Source organism: Oncorhynchus kisutch, linkage group LG20 (assembly GCF_002021735.2).
Source record: "Oncorhynchus kisutch isolate 150728-3 linkage group LG20, Okis_V2, whole genome shotgun sequence".
Lineage (NCBI taxonomy): Eukaryota > Metazoa > Chordata > Actinopteri > Salmoniformes > Salmonidae > Oncorhynchus > Oncorhynchus kisutch.
Genome location: NC_034193.2, coordinates 9,959,436 through 9,985,465, shown reverse-complemented (window position 1 = coordinate 9,985,465; position 26,030 = coordinate 9,959,436). Strand labels below are relative to the sequence as shown.

The 26,030-nt window shown below is 42.0% G+C and overlaps 2 protein-coding genes across 2 annotated transcripts in view; one reads left to right on the top strand and one right to left on the bottom strand.

The window, feature by feature from the left end:
• LOC109865331 (protein unc-13 homolog D) overlaps positions 1-11,834 on the top strand; it is a 17,055-nt gene extending 5,221 nt beyond the window's left edge. Inside the window, exons 9-34 of the mRNA XM_031798952.1 lie at positions 81-125; positions 224-295; positions 483-552; positions 1,054-1,158; positions 1,412-1,504; positions 2,874-2,974; positions 3,064-3,181; positions 3,268-3,389; positions 3,536-3,626; positions 3,745-3,801; positions 3,935-4,032; positions 4,620-4,671; positions 4,791-4,921; positions 6,515-6,635; positions 6,978-7,130; positions 7,497-7,592; positions 7,776-7,982; positions 8,117-8,191; positions 9,240-9,319; positions 9,478-9,592; positions 10,036-10,107; positions 10,250-10,333; positions 10,423-10,543; positions 10,639-10,762; positions 10,985-11,190; positions 11,265-11,834. Coding sequence (XP_031654812.1) covers positions 81-125; positions 224-295; positions 483-552; positions 1,054-1,158; positions 1,412-1,504; positions 2,874-2,974; positions 3,064-3,181; positions 3,268-3,389; positions 3,536-3,626; positions 3,745-3,801; positions 3,935-4,032; positions 4,620-4,671; positions 4,791-4,921; positions 6,515-6,635; positions 6,978-7,130; positions 7,497-7,592; positions 7,776-7,982; positions 8,117-8,191; positions 9,240-9,319; positions 9,478-9,592; positions 10,036-10,107; positions 10,250-10,333; positions 10,423-10,543; positions 10,639-10,762; positions 10,985-11,190; positions 11,265-11,374 — 2,719 coding nt within the window. The 3' untranslated portion in view covers positions 11,375-11,834. The remainder of the gene's footprint in view (positions 1-80; positions 126-223; positions 296-482; positions 553-1,053; positions 1,159-1,411; positions 1,505-2,873; positions 2,975-3,063; positions 3,182-3,267; positions 3,390-3,535; positions 3,627-3,744; positions 3,802-3,934; positions 4,033-4,619; positions 4,672-4,790; positions 4,922-6,514; positions 6,636-6,977; positions 7,131-7,496; positions 7,593-7,775; positions 7,983-8,116; positions 8,192-9,239; positions 9,320-9,477; positions 9,593-10,035; positions 10,108-10,249; positions 10,334-10,422; positions 10,544-10,638; positions 10,763-10,984; positions 11,191-11,264) is intronic.
• Positions 11,381-26,030, bottom strand: LOC109865330 (RING finger protein unkempt homolog). The gene is made up of 14 exons (XM_020453420.2): positions 25,662-26,030; positions 24,692-24,901; positions 23,927-24,103; positions 23,666-23,787; positions 23,411-23,546; positions 22,229-22,346; positions 22,000-22,087; positions 21,309-21,667; positions 16,008-16,215; positions 14,315-14,410; positions 14,048-14,233; positions 13,729-13,910; positions 13,290-13,550; positions 11,381-13,114 (listed from the first exon to the last, which is right to left on the bottom strand). Exons 1-14 carry the CDS (start codon positions 25,799-25,801, stop codon positions 12,968-12,970), a joined length of 2,430 nt encoding a protein of 809 aa, XP_020309009.1. The 5' UTR covers positions 25,802-26,030; the 3' UTR covers positions 11,381-12,967.

Sequence of the window (26,030 nt, the reverse complement as noted above, 5' to 3'; positions counted from 1 at the left end):
TGTAAATATATGTATCATTTTAAATATATTAAGTGTCTTTCATGAAGATTATAAACCTCTCTCTTCCCCTGGGCTGGTAGGGAGTTTGAAGAAACTGACGGGGCAAGCTTCCACATGGAGATGTGGTGAGTAACCAGTAGTCTACTGTTTGTTAGTCGGCTTGAAGGAAAACAAACCAACAGAAAATCTTTTTCCATATTAATGTCTGATCTCTCTCTCGTAGGGACAGGGATGAGGAGGTGTCTCTGGCACAGAAGCTTGAAGAGATCAGAACCAACTTCCATGGACTGAGGAGGTAGAGCTCACACACACATACTTGCACGCACGCACGCACGCACGCACGCACGCACGCACACACACACACACACACACACACACACACACACACACACACACACACACACACACACACACACACACACACACACACACACACACACACACACAATATCCCAATGTTGATTGTTTATGTTCCCATTCAGGATGATCAAGGATGCTAAGAAATTAAAAGGCCAGGATGATTTCTTGGGAAACATTGTTCTGAGACTGAAGGTGAAGCAGTTTCTACACACACGCTCACCCACCATGACGCTCACCCACCATGACTCTCACCCGCCATGACTCTCACCCACCATGACGCTCACCCACCATGACTCTCACCCACCATGACGCTCAACCACCATGACGCTCACCCACCATGACTCTCACCCACCATGACGCTCACCCACCATGACGCTCACCCACCATGACGCTCACCCACCATGACGCTCAACCACCATGACGCTCACCCACCATGACTCTCACCCACCATGACGCTCACCCACCATGACGCTCACCCACCATGACGCTCACCCACCATGACTCTCACCCACCATGACTCTCACCCACCATGACGCTCACCCACCATGACGCTCACCCACCATGACGCTCACCCACCATGACGCTCAACCACCATGACTCTCACCCACCATGACGCTCACCCACATTGACGCTCACCCACCATGATGCTCATCAAGTAACGCTCCCAATTTGTGTGTGCGTGTGTGTGTGTAGGACCTGCATTGTACAGAGGATAACTGGTATGTCCTGGAGCCTAGAACAGAGACGTATCCAGATCGGGGCCAGTGTCATCTGCAGCTCAAATTCACCCACAAAGAGGTATGGAGCTCAAGTCACTCTACAGCTCTCTAGTAGCACATGATGTTACAACATAATGTAATGAACACATAAAACCAACCATGTCAATTTAAATATATGGTCAGACTGATGAGAGAAACGCCCAAAGAGCAGGGTGGTTTTTCTCTAACAGAAACTTTGAGATATGTGGCATCTTTTTGTGCGAGTTGATCTAGTTTGTGATCTACTGGATGACAAAGAAACATACTCATTACAATGTGTTTCTCTGTGACAGAGAGACGGGACATTGAGTGCAGGTCGTAGTGCCTACGTCAACTACTGTGGGATCCTACAGCAGTTTGTCCAGTCGCACATCTCTAAGCAACAGGTAACAGTTTGTCCAGTCACACATCTCTAAGCAACAGGTAACAGTTTGTCCAGTCGCACATCTCTAAGCAACAGGTAACAGTTTGTCCAGTCACACATCTCTAAGCAACAGGTAACAGTTTGTCCAGTCGCACATCTCTAAGCAACAGGTAACAGTTTGTCCAGTCACACATCTCTAAGCAACAGGTAACAGTTTGTCCAGTCACACATCTCTAAGCAACAGGTAACAGTTTGTCCAGTCACACATCTCTAAGCAACAGGTAACAGTTTGTCCAGTCACACATCTCTAAGCAACAGGTAACAGTTTGTCCAGTCACACATCTCTAAGCAACAGGTAACAGTTTGTCCAGTCACACATCTCTAAGCAACAGGTAACAGTTTGTCCAGTCACACATCTCTAAGCAACAGGTAACAGTTTGTCCAGTCACACATCTCTAAGCAACAGGTAACAGTTTGTCCAGTCACACATCTCTAAGCAACAGGTAACAGTTTGTCCAGTCACACATCTCTAAGCAACAGGTAACAGTTTGTCCAGTCGCACATCTCTAAGCAACAGGTAACAGTTTGTCCAGTCACACATCTCTAAGCAACAGGTAACAGTTTGTCCAGTCGCACATCTCTAAGCAACAGGTAACAGTTTGTCCAGTCACACATCTCTAAGCAACAGGTAACAGTTTGTCCAGTCGCACATCTCTAAGCAACAGGTAACAGTTTGTCCAGTCACTCATCTCTAAGCAACAGGTAACAGTTTGTCCAGTCACACATCTCTACGCAACAGGTAACAGTTTGTCCAGTCACACATCTCTAAGCAACAGGTAACAGTTTGTCCAGTCACACATCTCTAAGCAACAGTTAACCGTTTGTCCAGTCACACATCTCTAAGCAACAGGTAACCGTTTGTTCAGTCACACATCTCTAAGCAACAGGTAACCGTTTGTCCAGTCACACATCTCTAAGCAACAGGTAACCGTTTGTTCAGTCACACATCTCCAAGCAACATGTAATAAACAGTTCAGTTTGAACATCTGACAGTCATACATGTACATCTAGTGATTCATCTGTGAAGGCAATACACCTCTCTCTCCCCCAGGATAGTATACATCTAGTGGTTCATCTGTGAAGGCAATACACCTCTCTCTCCCCCAGGGTAGTATACATCTAGTGATTCATCTGTGAAGGCAATACACCTCTCTCTCCCCCAGGATAGTATACATCTAGTGATTCATCTGTGAAGGCAATACACCTCTCTCTCCCCCAGGGTAGTATACATCTAGTGATTCATCTGTGAAGGCAATACACCTCTCTCTCCCCCAGGGTAGTATACATCTAGTGGTTCATCTGTGAAGGCAATACACCTCTCTCTCCCCCAGGGTAGTGGTCCGTGGAAAGGAGACTTGTGTGGGGAAGGACAGACCCTGTTGGAACTATACGCCACTCAGAATGACCTCTCACCTTTCCTGCAGGATCTGGCGTAAGTACCACACACTCAACACACACACACACCCACACACACACACACACACGCACACACTCACGTACACGTTGACATATGTCTTACAGGAAGTGGGTGGCCTACAGTAAACTTTACCAGAGTTTAGAGGTGGACTCCTCACTGCTACTGCAGCAGCTGACCAGTATAGAGTACCACTGGCACCAACAGGAGCTGCCCTACCAACAGGTAAAACAGTTCTTCATTTCCTTATTTGACATATTATGCACTGTATATTATTTACTAATGAAATAAACACATTGACATACGTGCAGAAACAGGAGCTAGGGGACTCTCTCCATGGTTTCCTGCAGTACGGACTGTGTCTTGTGGCCAAATACAGAGACATATTTCCCCCAACGCAGGACGCTAACCCTCGCCTACACACACTACTCAGGTACCCTGCTGCGAGTGTGTGTGTGTGTGTGTGTGTGTGTGTGTGTGTGTGTGTGTGTGTGTGTGCGTGCGTGCGTGCGTGTGCGTGTGTGTGTGTCATATAATATGTGTTTAAAACACATCTGATGAACAAACTGTGTGTTTTAGAATCCTGTCCCAGATATGTAAGACGCGGGCGTTTCAGAAGCTGAACCCGGCTCAGTTTGACCTGCACGACGAGGTCAATGACGCGGTGCACGTGAGTACATATCGAAAGACCACTTTTAAAGACTACAGTTAATATGGAATGAACTATCTGTTAAACGATCCACGGAGCTATGTTACTCTGTTGGACTAAAAGTCTTTGTTTTCTTCAGTGTGGTACACAGGAGTGGTTCTCCATTAAGAAGGGATTACACCAGCCCATGACCAAGGTAGGCTGCAGACAAACAAAGAGACCCCTCACACACATATCACATTCAAAAGAACATCAAGCGTTTATTTACCCACATTCTGTAACTTTATCTCTCTTTTCATCCCCACCCTCCCCTTCCTCCCCCTTACCAGGACATGACAGAGACCGTGAGTGCCCTCTCGAGGCTGATAGGTGAAGTGCAGGAGGACATCAAGCACAACAAGGACAGCTGGAATAGAGTGTTTGTCAGGTAGGAGACACACAGTAGGAGACACACAGAACGACTGTATGGAGGGAGGTCACATTAGAGGGTTTATCAGGTAGGAGACAGACGACCACGCAGAACGACTGTATGGAGGGAGGTCACATTAGAGGGTTTATCAGGTAGGAGACACACAGTAGGAGACACACAGAACGACTGTATGGAGGGAGGTCACATTAGAGGGTTTATCAGGTAGGAGACAGACGACCACACAGAACGACTGTATGGAGGGAGGTCACATTAGAGGGTTTATCAGGTAGGAGACAGACGACCACACAGAACGACTGTATGGAGGGAAATCACATTAGAGGGTTTATCAGGTAGGAGACAGACGACCACACAGAACGACTGTATGGAGGGAAATCACATTAGAGGGTTTATCAGGTAGGAGACAGACGACCACACAGAATGACTGTATGGAGGGAAATCACATTAGAGGGTTTATCAGGTAGGAGACAGACGACCACACAGAATGACTGTATGGAGGGAGGTCACATTATCTGTATTGAATACGAAGAAGGTCTGACTGTTAATCACATGAATGGACTTGAATGGGTTTCTCTCTCTCTGTGTAGTGCTGTGCAGGTTGATGTGTTCACTATAGTCTACCAAAAGCTGGACTCCCTGGTAAGTGGCTGTGAAAGGTAACTGCATTACTCCCTACCTCTCTTACTCCCCCTCTCCACTGTGTAACTCACTGCTTCTCTCTCTCTCTGTCTCTGTGTGTGTCTCTCTCTCTCTCTCAGTTGGCGGGGGAGGTGAGGGACACCCTAAACCAACTGGAGGGTAAGATGGAGCAGAGTCTAGCCAATGGCTTGTTCCCTCTCTACCTGAGTCTACAGGCCATCCACAAAGACAAGGCATTCCTGCAGAAAAGGTCAGAGGTTACTCCCTTATACTACATACTCAGTAGTAACAAACCCTGTTAGCTGCATGCATGCGAGTCCGCACTCAACTTTCTGCTGTTTTCCCCTTCAGTTAACACTATCAACATTTTGCTCAACTGTGGGAATTTTAATTGTAATATACCGAAACAAAAATAAAATATGATTTAGTATGCAAAACTAACTATTCCATTGGCAAGCACGACTCAGGCCTGTACACAGACGGGGGGTCATAACCAATCAGAGCTGAAGGAGGCCTATATGCAAATAGCGATGGCCAAATATGTATCTGTGCCAGTCACTTTGAACTGGACTGTGTTTATAGCATGAGCGGTCGTGAGTTGATGCGCTTGTTTTGAGATCAAAGCAAGAGCTGCATGTAAACACGTGTGCACATTCTGTTAATATCCTTTACTAGTTAGTGAGTTATTAGCCCAGTTATAGATCATTTGTAGTCAGCAATGGGAGAGTGGTTGCTTCCAACAAGAGGACAAAATGTACGCATTTCTAGCTATATTTGAAAAGCCAGTCAGGTAAAGAGCTTTTTATGTCTTAAAGGGGCAGTGTTGCATTTTGAGACGGTCTTGAATAAGCTAAGTAGCCAATAGTCAGAGAGAAGCATAATTTGTCTCATTCTCTGTAATAATGGTGTGGGAATAATAATTCATTTTATTTTGTAACGTGATTTCTTCAGTCAGCTCCTTGTCTGAGGGACACGTGGAATAACAGGTTAAAGGTCAAGCCCTGCATGTTTTTTCTTCTTCAAAAGTCTCATAGAATGTAGGCCTACATTGAACACCACACTGCTACTGTAGGCTGAATGATAGAACAGCTATTTCCATGTTAAAATGTTATGGGATACATTTTTCTCCATTGTTTTTGATGGTCGACCCCTCTGGTAGGCCTACATTATGATCAAATAGCCATCGTAGGCCACTTGGCAGTTTTCACAGTAAACACTTGACATTTGCTCAGTGACAAAGAAAATGTGAGTGAATGTTGCTCGGTAGTACAAATTACTCCCTTATACTACATACCCAGTACTACATACTACTAACACACTACTCCCTGATACATACTCAGTACTTCACATTGCTACACTATATACACTGAGTGGACAAAACATTAAGAACCCCTTCCAAATATTGAGTTGCACCCTCCCTCCCCTTAGAACAGCTTCAGTTCAACGACACTTATATTTTTCACCCAATGAATGGCACACACACACAATCCATGTCTCAATTGTCCTAAAGGAGTATGGTAGCAGGTGCCAGGCGCACCGGTTTGTGTCAAGAACTGTAATGCTGCTGGGTTTTTCACACTCAACAGTTTCCCGTGTGTATCAAGAATGGTCCACCACCCAAAGGACATCCAGCCAACTTGACAAAACTGAGGGAAGCATTGGAGTCAACATGGGCCAGCATCTCTGTGGAATGCTTTTGACACCTTGTAGAGTCCATGCCCCAATGAATGGAGGCTGTTCTGAGGGCAGAAGAGGGGGGGGGGGGGGTGAAACTCAATATTAGGAAGGTGTTCCTAATGTTTGGTACACTCAGTGTAGAGCTAAGGCTGTTGCGTTGTTTCAGTGTTAAACTGTTGGAGCTGACTAACTTCCATGAGGGCTTCCGTGAGGCGCTTCCCTATTGGTTGAACAAGGCCTTCAGCACCACTCAGGACAGGGTGGAGAGAGCTGTGCAGGTGGACCAGGTAACATACTGTAATAACGTAACACCTAGTGAAGCAGTATAATTAAGCAGTAAGGCCCGACGGGATGTGGTATACGGCCAGTATAGGGCAGTGGTATATTGGCTATCACAAACCCCCGAGGTGCCTTATTGCTATTATAAACTGGTTACCAAACGTAATTAGAGCAGTACAAATAAATGTTTTGTCATACCCATGGTATACGGTCTGATATACCACGACTGTCAGCCAGTCAGCATTCAGGGCTCGAACCAGCCCAGTTTATAGAATAGATACCAGGTAATATTTACTGTACACCTTAAAGCTAGGTGAGATACTCAACCCATCCACCCTCTCTTCCCCCAGCTGCAGCCGCTTCAGTCGGGGATGGTGCCCATCAAACACAGCTCATCAGCCGTAGACCTGGTGGCCTGTGTCCAGCCCATCTGTCAGCTGTGGGAGCAGCTCTCCTGGCCAGACCCTGAGGAGGCCTTCATGCTAATGGTCAAACTCACTGAGGTAGTGCATCACAAAAAATGCATGATCATGCAAATACACATAGTATCGCATCATAATCAGACAAGAACGTGCTCTATCATACTTGGGGCTCCCGAGTGGCGCAGTGGTCTAAGACATCGCATCTCAGTGCAAGAGGTGTCACTGCAGTACCTGGTTCAAATCCAGGCTGCATCACATCCGGCTGTGATTGGAGTCCCATAGGGTAGTGCATAATTGACCCTGCATTGTCTGTGTTTGGCCGTCATTGTAAATAAGAAGTTGTTCTTAATTGACTTGCCTAGTTAAATAAACGTATAAAATACACACATTTAATATTGTTGGTATACAAGATTTAGCTCATTTTAATGTGTGTGTGTGTGTGTTCAGGACGTGTGTAAGATCGTGGTGAACTACTGTCGTATCCTGAAGGAGCGGGTCAGAGAGCTGTCTGAGAACTCTGACCACAGCAGCGCTGTCAACAAGGTGAAGGAATGAACCCTCCTCCTTCGTATCTCTTCCACTTTCATTCCTCTCTGCTCAATCTTTCTTCCCTCTTGTCCTCTCTCTATCTCCTTTTCTCTTAACTACATTCAAGTGAATGAATTGTGTTAATTGCCACCTCTCTGTGTCTCTCAATCTCACCCCTCCTCCCTTCCTCTCCTCCAGCTGTGTGTAGTAGTGAATGATTTGGAACACCTGAGGTCGGTGCTGACCCGCCTGCCCCAGCAGCTCAACTGGGCAGCGCTTCGAGAACGCACACGTCACGTGATAGGGGACCCTCAGTTCCACAACGTGCTCCCTTCACAGCTGCAGCATGCACAGGGGGTCCTCAGCAGAGAGATACGCTCTGCCTTAGAGACCGTTGGACGGAAGGTAGGAGGAGAGAGGGCTGGGGAGGGTTTAGATGGAGCGCAGTCAAAAGAGACCCAGACCATATTGAGAAATTGGCCTATAATCCCGTTCTTCAATATAGAATTTCAAGTCTCTCTGTCTCTTTCTCTCTCTAGCTGAATTCAGACATTGAGACATACGTCCGCAGCATGTCTACGCGACGCAGACTCCCCTCCAAGTCCACGGAAGATGTAAGAAGCTGTCATCATTAGCCATTTCCAATTCAGCGATACTGGATTTATAGACAACCATTTCCTTTTGTGTTATGATGATTAGGACTCTATGTATTGGGCTATCATGTCACATTACCTAGACTTGACCCTTTATCTCCAGAAATTAGAATGAAAGCAATAGAGTACCACAGTATGAGTCATAATACCCATAAAACCTAGCGGTCAAACAAGGAAATGGTTCCAATCGTTTTTTCCAAAGAGGATTTTAGAAACACTTAAAAAAGGGCTGTGTTTAGTGAAGGCTCACCCTGGTGTGAGGTTTTGACAACCGTGTAAATCTCTCTAGGACAAGCTGACATTTGTCAATACATTCACTGCCCCAAAATGAAATGCTAATTAGCTGCTAATATGGCTATCATACAGAACTACAAATGCCATGATGCTCTGGATGAGAGTGACGAATCGAGGCCAAGGTAAGAATCTCTGGATTAACGATCTAATATAAACTAAATTTAGGAATTCATAAATTGGCTACATTTGTTTAAATGGACAAATCTGTAAACTGTCTTGGGCAAGTTTTAAATGTACACAATACCTGTTAGAAACGGTGTCAGGTAGAACTTGCAGGATTTTGTAGTTTTGAACGATGCTAATTATAATTTTATAATTTAAGTATAAATAGAGCCGACTATATTGATAAAAGTCACCTTGTCCTAGAGAGATTTACATGGTTAACGAAACCTCACACCAGGGTAAGACTTCACAAAACAAAGCCCTTATTATAAGGATTTCTAAAATCCCCTATGGGAAAAACGATTGTAACCATTTCCTTGTTTGACCGCTAGGTTTTATGGGTATTATGACACTTCCACTGTGTGGCTCTATTGTCTGATGGTGCTGGACCATCTGACATAAAAAAAGAAAATGGGAGTTTTTTAAAAAACTTTTATTTAAAAGCTTTTCAAATCCAGGTCATGTGACATGATTGTCAGAAACACAGGGCCCTAGTTTACGATGGCTGATGTAAAACATGTCACTGTACTGCTCCTTACATCCACCATCCCAGGCTGTGGTTCCTCTGATGAAATATCTGGAGAAAGAGCTGCAGTACATGAATGAGAACCTGGTCCAGGAGAACTTTAACAGGTGTATACACACACACACACCCCTGTAGTACCCAACACACACACACTCACTCACCTGTGGTTCAACCAGTACTGAGGATGTATTACCCTCGGTGTTCTTAGAGCAGTGGTTTACAAGCTTTTGAAATATTTTCATCTCCCTCTTCCTTCCTTCCCTAGTCTGTTGACTCCGTTGTGGACTAACTCCATAAGAACCTTATACCAGGTGGCTACACAGCAGAAACAAGAGGGAGGACTCATGGTGTTCTGTCAACGACTGCAGTACACACTCCAGGTTAGTATAGTACTGCAGTACACACTCCAGGTTAGTATAGTACTGCAGTACACACTCCAGGTTAGTATAGTACTGCAGTACACACTCCAGGTTAGTATAGTACTGCAGTACACACTCCAGGTTAGTATAGTACTGCAGTACACACTCCAGGTTAGTATAGTACTGCAGTACACACTCCAGGTTAGTATAGTACTGCAGTACACACTCCAGGTTAGTATAGTACTGCAGTACACACTCCAGGTTAGTAAAGTACTGCAGTACACACTCCAGGTTAGTATAGTACTGCAGTACACACTCCAGGTTAGTATAGTACTGCAGTACACACTCCAGGTTAGTAAAGTACTGCAGTACACACTCCAGGTTAGTATAGTACTGCAGTACACACTCCAGGTTAATACTTTCCTAAAAGTACACACTTCAGGACAATTCTGACTGCGTTGCAGTGTCTGGAGCAGTGTTTTTATGCTGAGGGGAACGGACTGCCACTGGAGACCCTACACACAGACGACTACAAAGTGAGTTCATGTTGGTTACATTGCACAGTATATTGTTAGAACTTGGTTCTATAATAAGGGCCATGTAGAAAAAGGGTGACCTTGTGTTATGAACGCTGTACAATAACCCTCTCTCTTTCTGCGCTCTCCTCAATTCATTCAGACTCTGAAATCTCACTTGACACACAACTCTCTCAACTGCCAGCAGCTCATAGAGAAATTCCTGGATAGGAAAGTATGGGAACAGGTAAGAGTGTATTCTACTTGTGTTGTACAGCAGTTAAAAACCTTCAGCTATACAGAATACATTGGATTGAATCCGCATTTGTGTAACAGAAAGTTTACAGTGGAGAGAAGTACGGCGCGGTCACACTCATCGCATCCTACAGGAGGTCTGACCTTAGACTTCGAGTGGAAGTGTTGAACGCAGCTAATCTCCTACCCATGGACTCCAACGGTCAGTGGTTTCCTCTCCTAGTCCCTTTTACATCGATATAGGACGGGTCTTCTTAAAGATCCGATATCTCTGGTGTCTCTCTCCCTCCTCTCCAGGTTCCAGTGATCCGTTTGTCCAGTTGTGTCTGGAGCCTCGTCATGTGTTCCCCGAGGTGGAGCCTCGCACCACCCAGATCAAGAACTGTGACCTCAACCCTCTGTTCGACGAGGCCTTTGAGTTGTAAGCCCTATAGCTCCAACTGCTGCCCCATTCCGTCGCTACATTGGTGGCAGCAGATAATCCAAGTCTCTCAGATCTTTGTTGAAAACATGTTAAAGAGTTACAACCACCTTTTCCGTCTCCTACCATTTCCTACCCTCAGGAACTATACAGGTAATCAATCTCTCCCACATCCCCCTCTTTGTCTTCTTCTCCATGTACCCCCCTGCCTCCCTCCGTCAGTATGGTGTCAGTGGAGCAGTGTCAGGCTGCGGGGGCGTGTCTGGTGGTGACCGTGTTGGACTATGACACCCTGAGAACAGACGACTTCGAGGGGGAGGCCTTCCTGGCTCTGAGGGCAGTGCCGGGTGTCGGAGGGGGGCCAGGGCACCAGCCAGACCCTTCCCCAGCCCAGATACGCCTGCCGCTCACGCACCCCAAACCAAACGGTATGATCTGGAATTAAGTTGTGTGAAAATTAACACATACTTGCATGATACTGAAGCGTGCTCGTTTTGTCCAGATGACAGTATCCTGAAGCTGTTGGAGTCGAGGCGAGGAGAGAGGGAGGCCCAGGTGTTTGTGAAGAAACGCAGACAGAGAGAAAAACAGTCACAGGAGGAGAAACAATGAGCATAATAACAAAAATAGACATGTATTTTATTGTTATATACCAAAACAGACTCAATTAAACACTGTTGGTGGATGCAGTAAAGGGATGGACTGTATGCCAGGTGTGTGTCTGTGTGTAGTGCCGGTGCTCTTCACAGTGATCATGTCTTTTCACCGGATAGCAACACAAGCACACACACCCCTGCTGTATCCAAAGCAGAGGTGGTACCTGATAACTGGTGAGGTCAGTGCATGGGGCAATTATGACATACAAAAAGAATGTATATTTGACACCAGTTTGAAATACTGTGAAATATTAAAATGCTTACAAATGTAAATTATGCCCCGCCCCCCAAAAAAATTATACCTTAATTTATTTATTTTTTAAAAGTTGGTTGTTTGACAGAAACTAAATGGCATTTGAGTTAACATGAAGCGCCTTGTTATTAAATTAAACTAATATACATCATTTCAAAGACTACACAATTGACTAGTATATTTTTCAAGATTGTGTTGTTAACATGCCCCCATCTTTCCAGTTAAAGAATATTACAGACAGCAAACGTGAGAGTCAGTCACGTATAGAAACTACTCGTAACACACAGACTGCTTCATCCAAATAGTCTAAACGGGGCTGTCATTCCTTCATCTGTAATTTCTTTATAGACTTCCACCATATTCCCTTCCTGTAGTTTCAGATCAGTGCAAAGAGAGAAGAAGCCTTTTTAAACTATTGAGATGCTTGCCTATTCCTCCTCTGACTAGAAGCCTCGTTAGCAAAACGATAACTACTGACTTTGCCTTCACTTCTCTAGGAAAAAAGCATGAAAATTCTATGAAAAATAGATATATATATATTTTTTTTAAACTGTATTAAAAACGAAGGAATTGTACTCGCAGCAGTCTTCAACGGTGGTCCCTATCGCCTCGATCACACCGACAAGGTACTTGTGGAAAATAGTACGCAGCATCATCTGGATGTGTGTACAACAACAGTTCAACATTCACCTTCTGCTACCATTTCTGTCAATCCATCTATGCATACAGTTTGACTCATACAATGGATATATCAATTGTATATTACCTCACCGAACGCACAGCAACTTCCTCTACAACGCAATTCTGCAAGGCAAACGAAGCGTTCCAATAAATGTACTTCTGGAGTGCCAAAACGTAATGACGCTGTCGGTGTGATCGAGGCATTAGGCCATAGCATCATGGAACAGAGGTCAAGCGTGCCCTTTACTGACTCTGAGTCAGTTGTGTGGTTTAGTTCGTAATGGTGAAAGCCAGGTCTGTAGTGAGGAGAGCTGATCCGGAATCATTTCTTATGCACAGGCAGTGTTTTGAGTAAAAACATTTCTGTTCTTGAATCATTTGACTATAGGGACAAGCAGGATGGTCTCTGGGTGAGGATATCTGATCTAGGATCAGAGGTAAGAAACAACAGAGTATCTCCCTATACTCCATAGCATTAGAACAACTGGTTTGGATCTGGTCTAAAGTCAGTCACTTAGTTTTAGGGTCAACTGGGCTGCTTTAAATAAGTGACTAGAGCTGGTCTGAGATCAGTGTTGGGGGATCCGCCGAGCTGCAGCTAGTTGAGGGGTTAGGTCAGGATAACTGATCCAGGGTCTGTTCTGGGCAGAGGGGGCACTCTGCAGAGCAGCTGTCACACTGCAGACCGTGTCTACAGGGCTCAGAGACTGAGCCCTGCCCTCCACACAGCACACAACACTGCCTCTGCTTTCTATACACCACCTGGATGGTGGGGTGAGAGAGAGGAGAAAAGAAGGAGAGAAAGGGGGGGGTGAGAGAAAAAGAGAAGAATAAGAGAGAGAGACAAAAAGACAGAAAGAGAAAAGCCTGCTAGTTACGTGGGGAATGTTTCACATCAACAAGCATGGCTCTGTGTGTATGTGAGCGTATCCCCTACCTGCTCCACGGTGTGTAGACATGTACAGAGCTGGGCCTGCAGACTGACCACACACTCTTCAGGCAGTCTGTGGATCAGCTGTAGCTGGTGCAGGGCCAGGTGGGGGTTTTCTCCTGTCCTCATGCCGTCCAGCGCCTCCTGGAGGAAGGAGGTCTGTCTCTGCGCCTCCTCCTCATCCTGCCTGGCACGCTCCGCTTGTAAAGCTAACCTACCGGACGAGCCACGAGCCTCCTCCGCATCCGACTTCAACACCGCCCACGCCTGGAGTGAGAGAGTGATGTAGAGAGGGAGGGTGATGGGAGAAACATGAGAAAAAAGGGAGAGAGCGACAGAGCGATTAAAGGGGAAGGAAGAGAGACATTTCTTAAGACTGACCCTTTTAATGGTTTATTGGTGTACACACGCGCGCACACACACACACACACACACACTCTCGTACCTGTGCTGTATGTCTCCAGGTGTGGCCCCAGTGTTTCAGTAGTCTGTTAGCATCGTCTAGTTCCTGTCGGACCCGGGATGCCTCCATGCTCTGGCCCATGGAGGGTAGCATGGCCGGCGGTGTACCGGGAGAACCCTGGCCTGACGGGTGCTCCCAGATACTACTGCTCATACCATTCAGACCTGCAATACAGGAGACACATGAGAGATATTTATTAAGTTGAGGTGTCTCTATAAAGTACAGGAAAATGTTGGGGCACATTTTTAAATCTCCTCTAATATAACAGACAAATACAAGATCTAAAAATATGTCGACAAACCTAGAGAGCTATGAGATGGCCCCAAGAAGCTGCTTTCTGATTGGCCGGGCTGCGACAGATGAGCGGAGAAGAATGGTGACTGGTGGACTCTGATTGGTGGCGAGGGCGAGGGTGAGCTGAAAGGGGCGGAGCTGCAGAGGGATCCTGGGATGTTGACAGGAGCCGAACTCTGGAGCTGGTTCCCTCCTGCAAAATCAATCAACAATGTAATCAATCAAACATGACAATCACCTCAGGTAGGTGTGTGTATCTGGGCTCCATACCCACCCAGCATGGCTCGGGGCAGAGCTGAGCTGCTGTCCAGGCTTCTCTCCAGGGCAGACATCCCAAAGACATTCAGGTCCAGGTCATCCAGAGCTGACTCTATACATCACATCAACAAAAACAAAACGTTAGTTACTCAGATCTGTCCCACACAAGGGCATCCATTTTGGTCGCATGTGCTCCTAGATATTTCTCTGTGCGACCTGACATTTTAGGAGCGCCAGTGTCGACCAGGAAGAGAAATCTCCCGGATAGTAATAGTTGCACTAATAGTTTTCACTGGGCCGTTATTTCTGAGTGCCCTGGAGAAAAAAGCCAGCCAAAGCTTCCATCAATCCAAAGCTTACATGTAAAGAATATGAAAGGAGGCATCGGGGATGTTTGTATTTCTGGTAACTTTATGAAGACGACACAGGAATCCCTCTGTCTACCACTTAGTGTAGCCAGCCAGTCATTTCTAAAGGCCTTCCCAGAAAACCTTCCAAATTACAAGTAGGCTTACCTGGCAGAATGATATGATATCATGATGATTAGTTTCAATCGGGTGGTCTTTTGTTTTTGCTAACTCTGCTATTGTACATGCAGTACAGCAACACTACCAGCCAAACACCACTTTCTTTAGGTGGGCAATTGACATTAAAGGGCAACTATACCCTCCTAAATATTTATATATTCTTCTTCCCCAGACCTCAAAGTGGTCTCCTAATGTGGTTTATTGTTGTGGACTTTTGAACATCCATTTGTTGTTTTTCTATTTTTAAAAAAGTGTGATTTTGAGAGTGAAAACCAGAAAACAATGGTGATATCCAAAACCCGGATAAATTGTGGATTTTGTTGTTATGGCGAATAAATGTATTAGCTGGTAAAATTCTGAGTGGCTGATCGATTTTTTAAACCTACCTGCCAGTGGACCAAATAGTTTGTTTGTAAGGCCCTGTTCAAAAACCATGTCGACGGTCAGTTTCCAAAACCATTCACTGGCATCAGTCTTGTTACCCCATTAGCTAGCTAGCTAACATCCTGGTTACTTTACCAGTATATCTAAACATCTGGGGGCACAGAAAGGAAAAAGGATAGCTTCTTTAGAAGATCAATGATCATCGCAATGAATGAATGACTGAGCCCTTACATGTCACTCCCAAACTTGACCCTCTTAAAGAGACAGTGTAGAATTTCCAATGTAATGCATCTCAATAGATAATGCTTTTAAACAATGTAGAAACTTATTCTACAAATGACTTTGCAGATTTTTGTATAAACATTTAGCTTTTTATAATAAACAAATGTCTTTACAGGATTAAATATTCGTTCCTAGAGCTCAACATGTGCCTCAAAAGTATCTAGAATTAATTTGGGCCTCATACGCAACATCTCAATCAATTACAAAAATATATATTCTTGTGCTCCTAGATTGTATGTTGTGCTCCTAACTATTGTTAAGATGGGAGCACCAGTGCTACCAATGAAAAATGTTAATTTTAGAGCCCTGGTCCCATGGCAATCAAGTGATCCAGTGACAATATTCCTCATAGATAACCTATGTAATTGCCCCTCAGGGATAAATATCATTTTTTTAATTGAATGGAATGTTAGGAAGTAAACTACAATAGTTAGCTACTTGTACAGTGGCCAGCTTCTCTGACATTAAGAGTAATACGAGTTGAAAGAGTCTTCTGTGCCTACGTGACTGACTCACCAACTACAGACTCAACGGTGTCGCAGGTGGGGTAGAAGGGCAGTGCGTTGGCATTCATGCCTGAGGAAAGGCCTGGTGATGGGGCTCCGTGGTGGCCCTGGTGGAGGGGTCCTGGAGGGGCCGGGCTGGGAGGGGTGGCTGCCAGGCTGGAGGGAACACTGGAGGACAGACTCAGAGGACTACCCACTGGGAGGAACACCAGCAGGTCCTAGAGAGAGACAGATAGAGAAGGGTGGTGATACAATCATTATGCAGACTAACAGTGGGTTGGGTATAGTTATAGTATAGTTAGTTATAGTATAGCTATAGTATAGTTAGTTATAGTACAGTTATAGTTAGTTATAGTATAGTTAGTTATAGTTAGTTATAGTATAGATAGTTATGGTATAGTTATAGTTAGTTATAGTATAGATAGTTATGGTATAGTTATAGTTAGTTATAGTATAGATAGTTATGGTATAGCAATAGTATAGTTAGTTATAGTTAGTTATAGTATAGATAGTTATGGTATAGTTATAGTTAGTTATAGTATAGATAGTTATGGTATAGCAATAGTATAGTTAGTTATAGTTAGTTATAGTATAGATAGTTATGGTATAGTTATAGTTAGTTATAGTATAGATAGTTATGGTATAGCAATAGTATAGTTAGTTATAGTTAGTTATAGTATAGATAGTTATGGTATAGTTATAGTTAGTTATAGTATAGATAGTTATGGTATAGTTATAGTTAGTTATAGTATAGATAGTTATGGTATAGTTATAGTTAGTTATAGTATAGATAGTTATGGTATAGCAATAGTATAGTTAGTTATAGTTAGTTATAGTATAGATAGTTATGGTATAGTTATAGTTAGTTATAGTATAGATAGTTATGGTATAGCAATAGTATAGTTAGTTATAGTTAGTTATAGTATAGATAGTTATGGTATAGTTATAGTTAGTTATAGTATAGATAGTTATGGTATAGTTATTAATAGTATAGTTAGTTATAGTATAGTTAGAGTAGAACTAGTTATAGTATACTTAGTTATATAGCTATAGTAGTTAGTTATAGAATAGTTAGCTAGTTATATAGTTAGTTATAGAATAGTTAGCTAGTTATATAGTTAGTTATAGTATAGTTAGTTATACTAATAGTTATAGTATAGTTATAATAGTTATAGTATAGTTATACCAATAGTTATAGTATAGTTATACCAATAGTTATAGTATAGTTATACTAATAGTTAGTTATACTAAGTTATAGTATAGTTATAATAATAGTTATAGTATAGTTATAATAATAGTTATACTATAGTAATACCAATAGTTATAGTATAGTTATACTAATAGTTATAGTATAGTTAGTTATTGTATAGTAATACTAATAGTTATAGTAGTTATACTAATAGCAATAATATACTTAATTATAGTAATACTAAGAGTTATAGTATAGCTATAGTATAGATAGTTATAGTATAGTAATACTAATATTTATAGTATAGTTAGTTATAGTAATAGTTCTAGTATAGTTAGTTCTAATATAGTTAGTTCTAGTATAGTTAGCTAGTTATAGTGATAGTATAGTAATAGTATAGTTAGTTATAGTCAGTTACAGTATAGTAATAGTATAGTTAGTTATAGTATAGCAATAGTATAGTTAGTTATAGCCAGTTACAGTATAGTAATAGTATAGTTCGTTATAGTATAGCAATAGTATAGTTACAGTATAGTAATAGTATAGTTAGTTATAGTATAGCAATAGTATAGTTATTGTATAGTTAGTTATAGTCAGTTACAGTATAGTAATAGTAGAGTTAGTTATAGTATAGCAATAGTATAGTTATAGTATAGTTAGTTAGTCAGTTATAGTATAGTAACAGTTATAATATAGTAGTAATATAGTTATAGTATAGTTAGTTATAGTCAGTTATAGTATATTAATAGTTATAGTATAGTAATAGTGTAGTTTGTTAGTCAGCTATAGTATAGTAATAGTATAGTTATATAGTTAGTTATAGTCTGTTATAGTATAGTAATAGTTATAGTATAGTTATAGTATAGCAATAGTATAGTTAGTTATAGTCAGTTATAGTAATAGTATAGTTAGTTATAGTCAGTTATAGTATAGTAATAGTAAGTATAGTTAGTTATAGTATAGTAATAGTTAGTTAGTTACAGTATAGTTAGTTATAGTATAGTAATAGTTATAGTCAGTTATAGTTTAGTAATAATATAGTTAGTTATAGTATAGTAATAGTTAGTTAGTTACAGTATAGTTAGTTATAGTATAGTAATAGTTATAGTCAGTTATAGTATAGTAATAATATAGTTAGTTAGTCAGTTATAGTAATAGTTATAGTACAGTAATAGTTATAGTTACAGTATAGTTAGTTATAGTATAGTAATAGTTATAATATAGTTATAGTATAGTCAGTTATAGTATAGTCAGTTATAGTATAGTAATAGTTATAGTATAGTTAGTTAGTCAGTTATAGTATAGTTATAGTACAGTAATAGTTATAGTTACAGTATAGTTAGTTATAGTATAGTAATAGTTAGTTAGTTACAGTATAGTTAGTTATAGTATAGTAATAGTTATAGTCAGTTATAGTATAGTAATAATATAGTTAGTTTGTCAGTTATAGTATAGTTATAGTACAGTAATAGTTAGTTAGTCAGTTATAGTAATAGTTATAGTACAGTAATAGTTATAGTTACAGTATAGTTAGTTATAGTATAGTAATAGTTATAATATAGTTATAGTATAGTCAGTTATAGTATAGTCAGTTATAGTATAGTAATAGTTAGTTAGTTATAGTATAGTAATAGTATAGTTAGTTAGTCAGTTATAGTATAGTTATAGTACAGTAATAGTTATAGTTACAGTATAGTTAGTTATAATATAGTAATAGTTAGTTAGTTACAGTATAGTTAGTTATAGTATAGTAATAGTTAGTCAGTTATAGTATAGTAATAATATAGTTAGTTAGTCAGTTATAGTATAGTTATAGTATAGTTATAGTACAGTAATAGTTATAGTTACAGTATAGTTAGTTATAGTATAGTAATAGTAAGTATAGTAATAGTTATAGTACAGTAATAGTTATAGTTACAGTATAGTTAGTTATAGTATAGTAATAGTTATAATATAGTTATAGTATAGTAATAGTTAGTTAGTTAGTTAGTTATAGTATAGTTAGTTATAGTATAGTTAGTTATAGTATAGTTAGTTATAGTATAGTTAGTTATAGTATAGTTAGTTATAGTAGTTAGTTATAGTATAGTTAGTTATAGTATAGTAATAGTTAGTTAGTTATAGTATAGTAATAGTATAGTTAGTTATAGTATAGTAATAGTTATAGTATAGTAATAGTTAGTTAGTTAGTTCTAGTATAGTAATAGTTATAGTATAGTTAGTTAGTCAGTTCTAGTATAGTAATAGTTATAGTACAGTAATAGTTATAGTTACAGTATAGTTAGTTATAGTATAGTTAGTTATAGTATAGTAATAGTTATAGTAATAGTTAGTTAGTTATAGTATAGTAATAGTTATAGTATAGTAATAGTTAGTTATAGTATAGTAATAGTTATAGTATAGTAATAGTTATAGTTACAGTAATAGTTATAGTTACAGTATAGTTAGTTATAGTATAGTTAGTTATAGTATAGTAATAGTTATAGTATAGTAATAGTTAGTTAGTTATAGTATAGTAATAGTTATAGTATAGTAATAGTTAGTTATAGTATAGTAATAGTTATAGTATAGTAATAGTTAGTTAGTTATAGTATAGTAATAGTTCTAGTATAGTAATAGTTAGTTAGTTAGTTATAGTATAGTAATAGTTATAGTATAGTTAGTTAGTCAGTTCTAGTATAGTAATAGTTATAGTACAGTAATAGTTATAGTTACAGTATAGTTAGTTATAGTATAGTCAGTTATAGTATAGTTATTGTATAGTCAGTTATAGTATAGTAATAGTTATAATATAGTTATAGTATAGTTATAGTATAGTCAGTTATAGTATAGTCAGTTATAGTATAGTTATTGTATAGTCAGTTATAGTATAGTAATAGTTATAGTATAGTCAGTTATAGTATAGTCAGTTATAGTATAGTAATAGTTATAGTATAGTCAGTTATAGTATAGTAATAGTTATAGTATAGTCAGTTATAGTATAGTAATAGTTATAGTATAGTTATAGTTTTGGGGAATATTCAGAGGTGGAAACTTTCTGTGTGAATTAATGGCAATATATGGGAATTAAACTGAAATATATGCAAATTAATATTAATACCATTTAAATGTAGATGTTTTTCTGCATGGGATATATTTACCATATCATATGGAGACAGAAACAAACATTTTACCTCGTCATAAGTAGACATAATTGCAAATGATTAAATCCTTCCAAGCAGCAACATACACCCTGACCAATAATGTGTAATTATATACTGAACAAAAATATAAATTCAACATGCAACAATTTCTAAGATTTTACTCAGTTACAGTTGATATAAGGAAATCAGTAAATTGAAATAAATTAATTTACACGCTCATCTATGGATTTCACATGACTACGCAAGGTAGTCATGTGCCAATGGTGGAGCTGGGAGGGCATAGGCCCACCCACTTGGCAGCCAGATCCACCCACTGAGGAGCCAGGCCCAGCCAATCAGAAAGAGTTTTTCCACATAAAAGGGCAGAAATACTCCTCAGTTTCATCAGCTGTCCGGGGTGGCTGGTCTCAGACGATCCCGAAGGTGAAGAACCCGGATGTGGAGGTCCTGGGCTGACGTGGTTACACGTGGTTTGCGATTGTGAAGCCAGTTGGACTAACTGCCAAATTCTCTCAAAATACGTTGGAGGTGGCTTATGGTAGTGAAATTAACATTCAATTCTCTGGCCACAACTCTGGTGGTAATTCCCGCAGTCAGCATGCCAATTGCACGCTCCCGCAACTTTAGCCATCTGTGGCATTGTGTGACAAAACCGCACATTTTAGAGTGGCCTTTTATTGTCCCCAGCACAAGGTGCACCTGTGTAATGATCATGTTGTTTAATCAGCATTTTGATATGCCACACCGGATATGCCACACCGGTGGATGGATTATCTTGGCAAAGGAGAAATGTTCACTAACAGGGACGTAAACACATTAGTGCACAAATTGAGAGAAAAACTTTTTGTGCATATGGAAAATGTCTAGGATCTTTTATTTCAGTTCATGAAACATGGAACCAACACTTTACATGTTGCGTTTATTTTTGCTCAATATAGTTTGTAAGAAGCTGGTTGTTTTGACAACAATAAAAAGGTACCTGTTTGCTGAGATGGTACGCCATTTCTCTGTTGCATTGCTCCATGGCAAAACTCTTCTGTTTGGCCTGGTCTTCCCTCTCGTACCCCGGTGCCCTACCGTACCCCCCCTCTCTAGCCCAGGGGGAGAGGGGTTCGTTTCCCACCCACACGTCCTCACACAGCGACAGCACCTTCCCTAATAGGCCCTGCTCTGCCACACACAACCCCCCTAACGGGGTGAACGGCCCTCCAGACAGAGACCCAGACCTCCCACCTCGGCCCCCAGGGCTGGGACACCCCTCATGGGCAGGGTAAGGGTCCAGCGGGCCTGGTGGGGAGCTGGTGGTCTGAAACAAGGGTTCTTCACTGATAGGGGGCTCTGGGGGACAAGAGGAGAAAAATAGTAGATAAGTTACTTACTATCATTATAAACTGGGTGATTCAAGTCCTGAATGCTGATTGGCTGACAGCTGTGATATATAAGGCCTTATACAATTTACTGCTTTAATTACATTAGGTAACCAGTTTATAATAGCAATAAGGCACCTCGGGGGTTTGTGAAATATGGCTAAGAGCTGTGTCCAAGCACTCCCCGTTGCGTCGTGCTTAAGAACAGCCCTTAGCCGTAGTATATTGGCCATATACCACACCTCCTCTGGCCTTATTGCTTAATCATACCACATGATTACGGGGTTGTCGTAAGACACTTACTGTTGTCTAGGTGTGCAAAGGCACAGAAGGGGCCTCTGGGGCAGCTGCCACACTGCTGCATGTCATTACACTTGGTGGATTTATAAATCTGGAGGGGAACATCAGACAAACAGTCACTGAACATAGAGTTATGTCTCGTGTAAATGGAGGTAACTGGCACAAACCTGCCAGCGCTACAAACGGACGACGTAAGTTATGATCTGAGATGAGGATGGAGCTCAACACGTACCTCGGGGTGAAACTGCTGCTCGCTGCGTGTGTGGCAGTACTGGCAACCCTCTTCACCCTCACACTTACTGGGGTCTCCCCACTCCTCACTGTGCTTCACCGCTGGGCACGGCAGCGCTCTGGAGAGAGAAAGACCAAACTGAGGGTTTATAAGCCATATGACCTGTTTCTGTCAAATGGATGTGTGTATGTTTTGTACCTGTATTTGTGTTTGTGTGGACTACTCCTCCTGTTTGTACCTGTGTTTGTGTGGACTACTCCTCCTGTTTGTACCTGTGTTTGTGTGGACTACTCCTCCTGTTTGTACCTGTGTTTGTGTGGACTACTCCTCCTGTTTGTACCTGTGTTTGTGTGGACTACTCCTCCTGTTTGTACCTGTTTGTGTGGACTACTCCTCCTGTTTGTACCTGTGTTTGTGTGGACTACTCCTCCTGTTTGTACCTGTGTTTGTGTGGACTACTCCTCCTGTTTGTACCTGTGTTTGTGTGGACTACTCCTCCTGTTTGTACCTGTGTTTGTGTGGACTACTCCTCCTGTTTGTACCTGTGTTTGTGTGGACTACTCCTCCTGTTTGTACCTGTGTTTGTGTGGACTACTCCTCCTGTTTGTACCTGTTTGTGTGGACTACTCCTCCTGTTTGTACCTGTTTGTGTGGACTACTCCTCCTGTTTGTACCTGTGTTTGTGTGGACTACTCCTCCTGTTTGTACCTGTGTTTGTGTGGACTACTCCTCCTGTTTGTACCTGTGTTTGTGTGGACTACTCCTCCTGTTTGTACCTGTGTTTGTGTGGACTACTCCTCCTGTTTGTACCTGTTTGTGTGGACTACTCCTCCTGTTTGTACCTGTGTTTGTGTGGACTACTCCTCCTGTTTGTACCTGTGTTTGTGTGGACTACTCCTCCTGTTTGTACCTGTGTTTGTGTGGACTACTCCTCCTGTTTGTACCTGTGTTTGTGTGGACTACTCCTCCTGTTTGTACCTGTGTTTGTGTGGACTACTCCTCCTGTTTGTACCTGTGTTTGTGTGGACTCCTCCTCCGGTTTGTACCTGTGTTTGTGTGGACTACTCCTCCTGTTTGTACCTGTGTTTGTGTGGACTACTCCTCCTGTTTGTACCTGTGTTTGTGTGGACTCCTCCTCCGGTTTGTACCTGTGTTTGTGTGGACTACTCCTCCTGTTTGTACCTGTATTTGTGTTTGTGTGGACTCCGCCTCCTGTCTTTGCTGTTGTGGTAGTAGGGACAGGCGTAACCTTGGCGACACAAACGAGGAGGTTTTTTACACAGATCTGTCTTGTAGTGGGACAACACATAGTTGTTATCTACAGAGAGAGGAGAGAGAGAGAGAGAGAGAGGAATGTATTAGCATTGGAATCATGGCCTTCATATAGAATCTTCCTAGATCAGTTAAAAGATGTGTATTGTGTGTGTATAGCCGTACTCTGCCAACGGGGTTCCTCACTCAAGATCTTCTCAATGAGGGCGGTACTAGCCACCAGCCCGTCTCCTCCTCCTCCCTCTGCAGCCCCCGACCCCCCCTGAGACTCCATCACCTGCACCTCCCTTGAGAGGGGGAGAGGGACGTCATGGCAACGAGACCAATTAGAAACAGAACAATGAAACAGACAAAAGAGCATTGAAATTGAGAGACCCCGTCTCCGACTTTGGGTCATTATATTTGTATGACGCGTCTCCACTCTACCTGACGTCGTAGACGGGACATCGTAGGTCATGTGATCCGTGTGCGAAGGCGCAGTGGGAGCCGTTCTTACCGCAGTGGCCCTTCCCGTCCGTCTCGTGGATACAGGAGCCCGTCTTATAGTACCTCAGATGATACCGCCGCTCTGTGTCGCCCGCCGTACCATGCAGAAACAGACATCTGGAAATCACACCGTTGAGAGATACAATTATTGTATTGTCAATTATTTACAAAAACATACAGGGGGAAAAACAACTTACACATCTTGATAGGTCACGTGATAATGTCTCAGAGCCACCATTTTCATCATTAGCATTCCCCCGGTGTGTGTTAATGGGCTAGGTGTGAATAAGTGATGAGTTAGCACTTCTCCTGATCTGACTGAGTTATGGGGAGAGTGGTGTTGCTTTCAGCTGCAAAGCACTGCAGTCGACAGCCATCACTTCAGCTATTCACCGGGATGGTTACAGGTACTAGAATCGTTAGTGGGTGCATCCTCTCACCTCATTGATAAACAGGAACCTCAATCTGAAAATAAATCCCAATCCCAGGTGCTTTACTATGCAATGTAGAGCATGTTCAGTATATATTCATGTCGGGAACTCAAGGGTTGACCATTCTTTTGCCCCAAAAACATTGTTTTTTTGTTGAAGAAAACAAGAGTGTCTCTGTCTGAGTACCAATACATGAAATAATTTTTTAAAATCCTTGGTACCCCACCCCAGCACACAGACAAACACTCTCTCTCTCTCTCTGACACACACTCACTCGTCCGCATCAGGGCAGGTGCCTGTGCTCTCGTCGTATTTGGTACAGTAGACGTCTGGGCTGTAGTTGAAGGTTCCATCCCGCCTGCGGATGGGTCTGCGGCGCCGCTGGTTCAGGAAGTGCCAATTGAAGCAGGAAAAGGGTCGGTGCTGGGTACACTTGTGCTGCACGAACAGAGGACACTGTTCTGTCCTGAACTCCTTCAGATACCTGCATGGAGGGGGGCAGAGAGGGAAAGAGAGGTTGCCGGTGGTGATTGATTAATGACTAGTGTATTAGTGTGTCTTATATTTGACACCAAACGATAACTATAGCAAGCTGCAGGAGTCATAGCAACTATGTCGCTCTCTTACTCTCAAAAAAAAACTGACACACACAAAGATAACTTATGAAACAATTATTGGTCATTAGACCAACCATTAAATCAAATCAAATCTTATTTGTCACATACACATGGTTAGCAGATGTTAATGCGAGTGTAGCGAAATGCTTGTGCTTCTAGTTCCGACAATGCAGTAATAACCAACAAGTAATCTAGCTAACAATTCCAAAACTACTACCTTATAGACACAAGTGTAAGGGGATAAAGAATATGTACATAAAGATATATGAGTGAGTACAGAGCGGCATAGGCAAGATACAGTAGATGGTATTGAGTGCAGTCTTACATTGTAATTGTATTGCATATTATAATATCCAGACACAAAATGTTAACTCAGGTCAACTCTACATCGGGATAGCTAAACACTGACAGCTCCCCAAACAGTCCACCTCTGCCTATCCAAAACATACCAACTCACCAGTAGGCCTCTAGAACGGGTACACATTCATCCAAACCTGAGATAACTGGGAGAATACTTTAATTCAAATCCGACAGGATCAACTGACCTAATTCTCTTAACCTCAGTGGTGTTTTGGTATGTTTACTTACACACGTGAAGTTGAGTGTGTCTATATGTGGTCTACGTACGTGTAGTGTTGAGGTTTCTCAGGCTGTCCGTTCAGGACGTTGGCGGGAGACGTCGTGCCTCCTGCGGGCGAGGAGGAGGAAGGTCCACCGGTGGTCGTAGTCACCGACGAGGACGGGGGCTGTGTATGTGTTTTCGACATAATTTTCCTCTTTCTAGCCTTCCTACCCGCTTCCTGTATCCAGTGTGCGACGAAGTCCGCATTATTTACTGTTGTACGCTTGCGCCTGGTACCAGGTAGTGTAAGCAAAGATACAGTACCACAGATTGAACCAGATATTTCACCGGATGTATAAATGTGAAGCTTCGGGTGGCGTTTCCATTCACTACCAAATCTCTGACGAGAGGAAGCCCAGTGGCCGGCAGTGGGA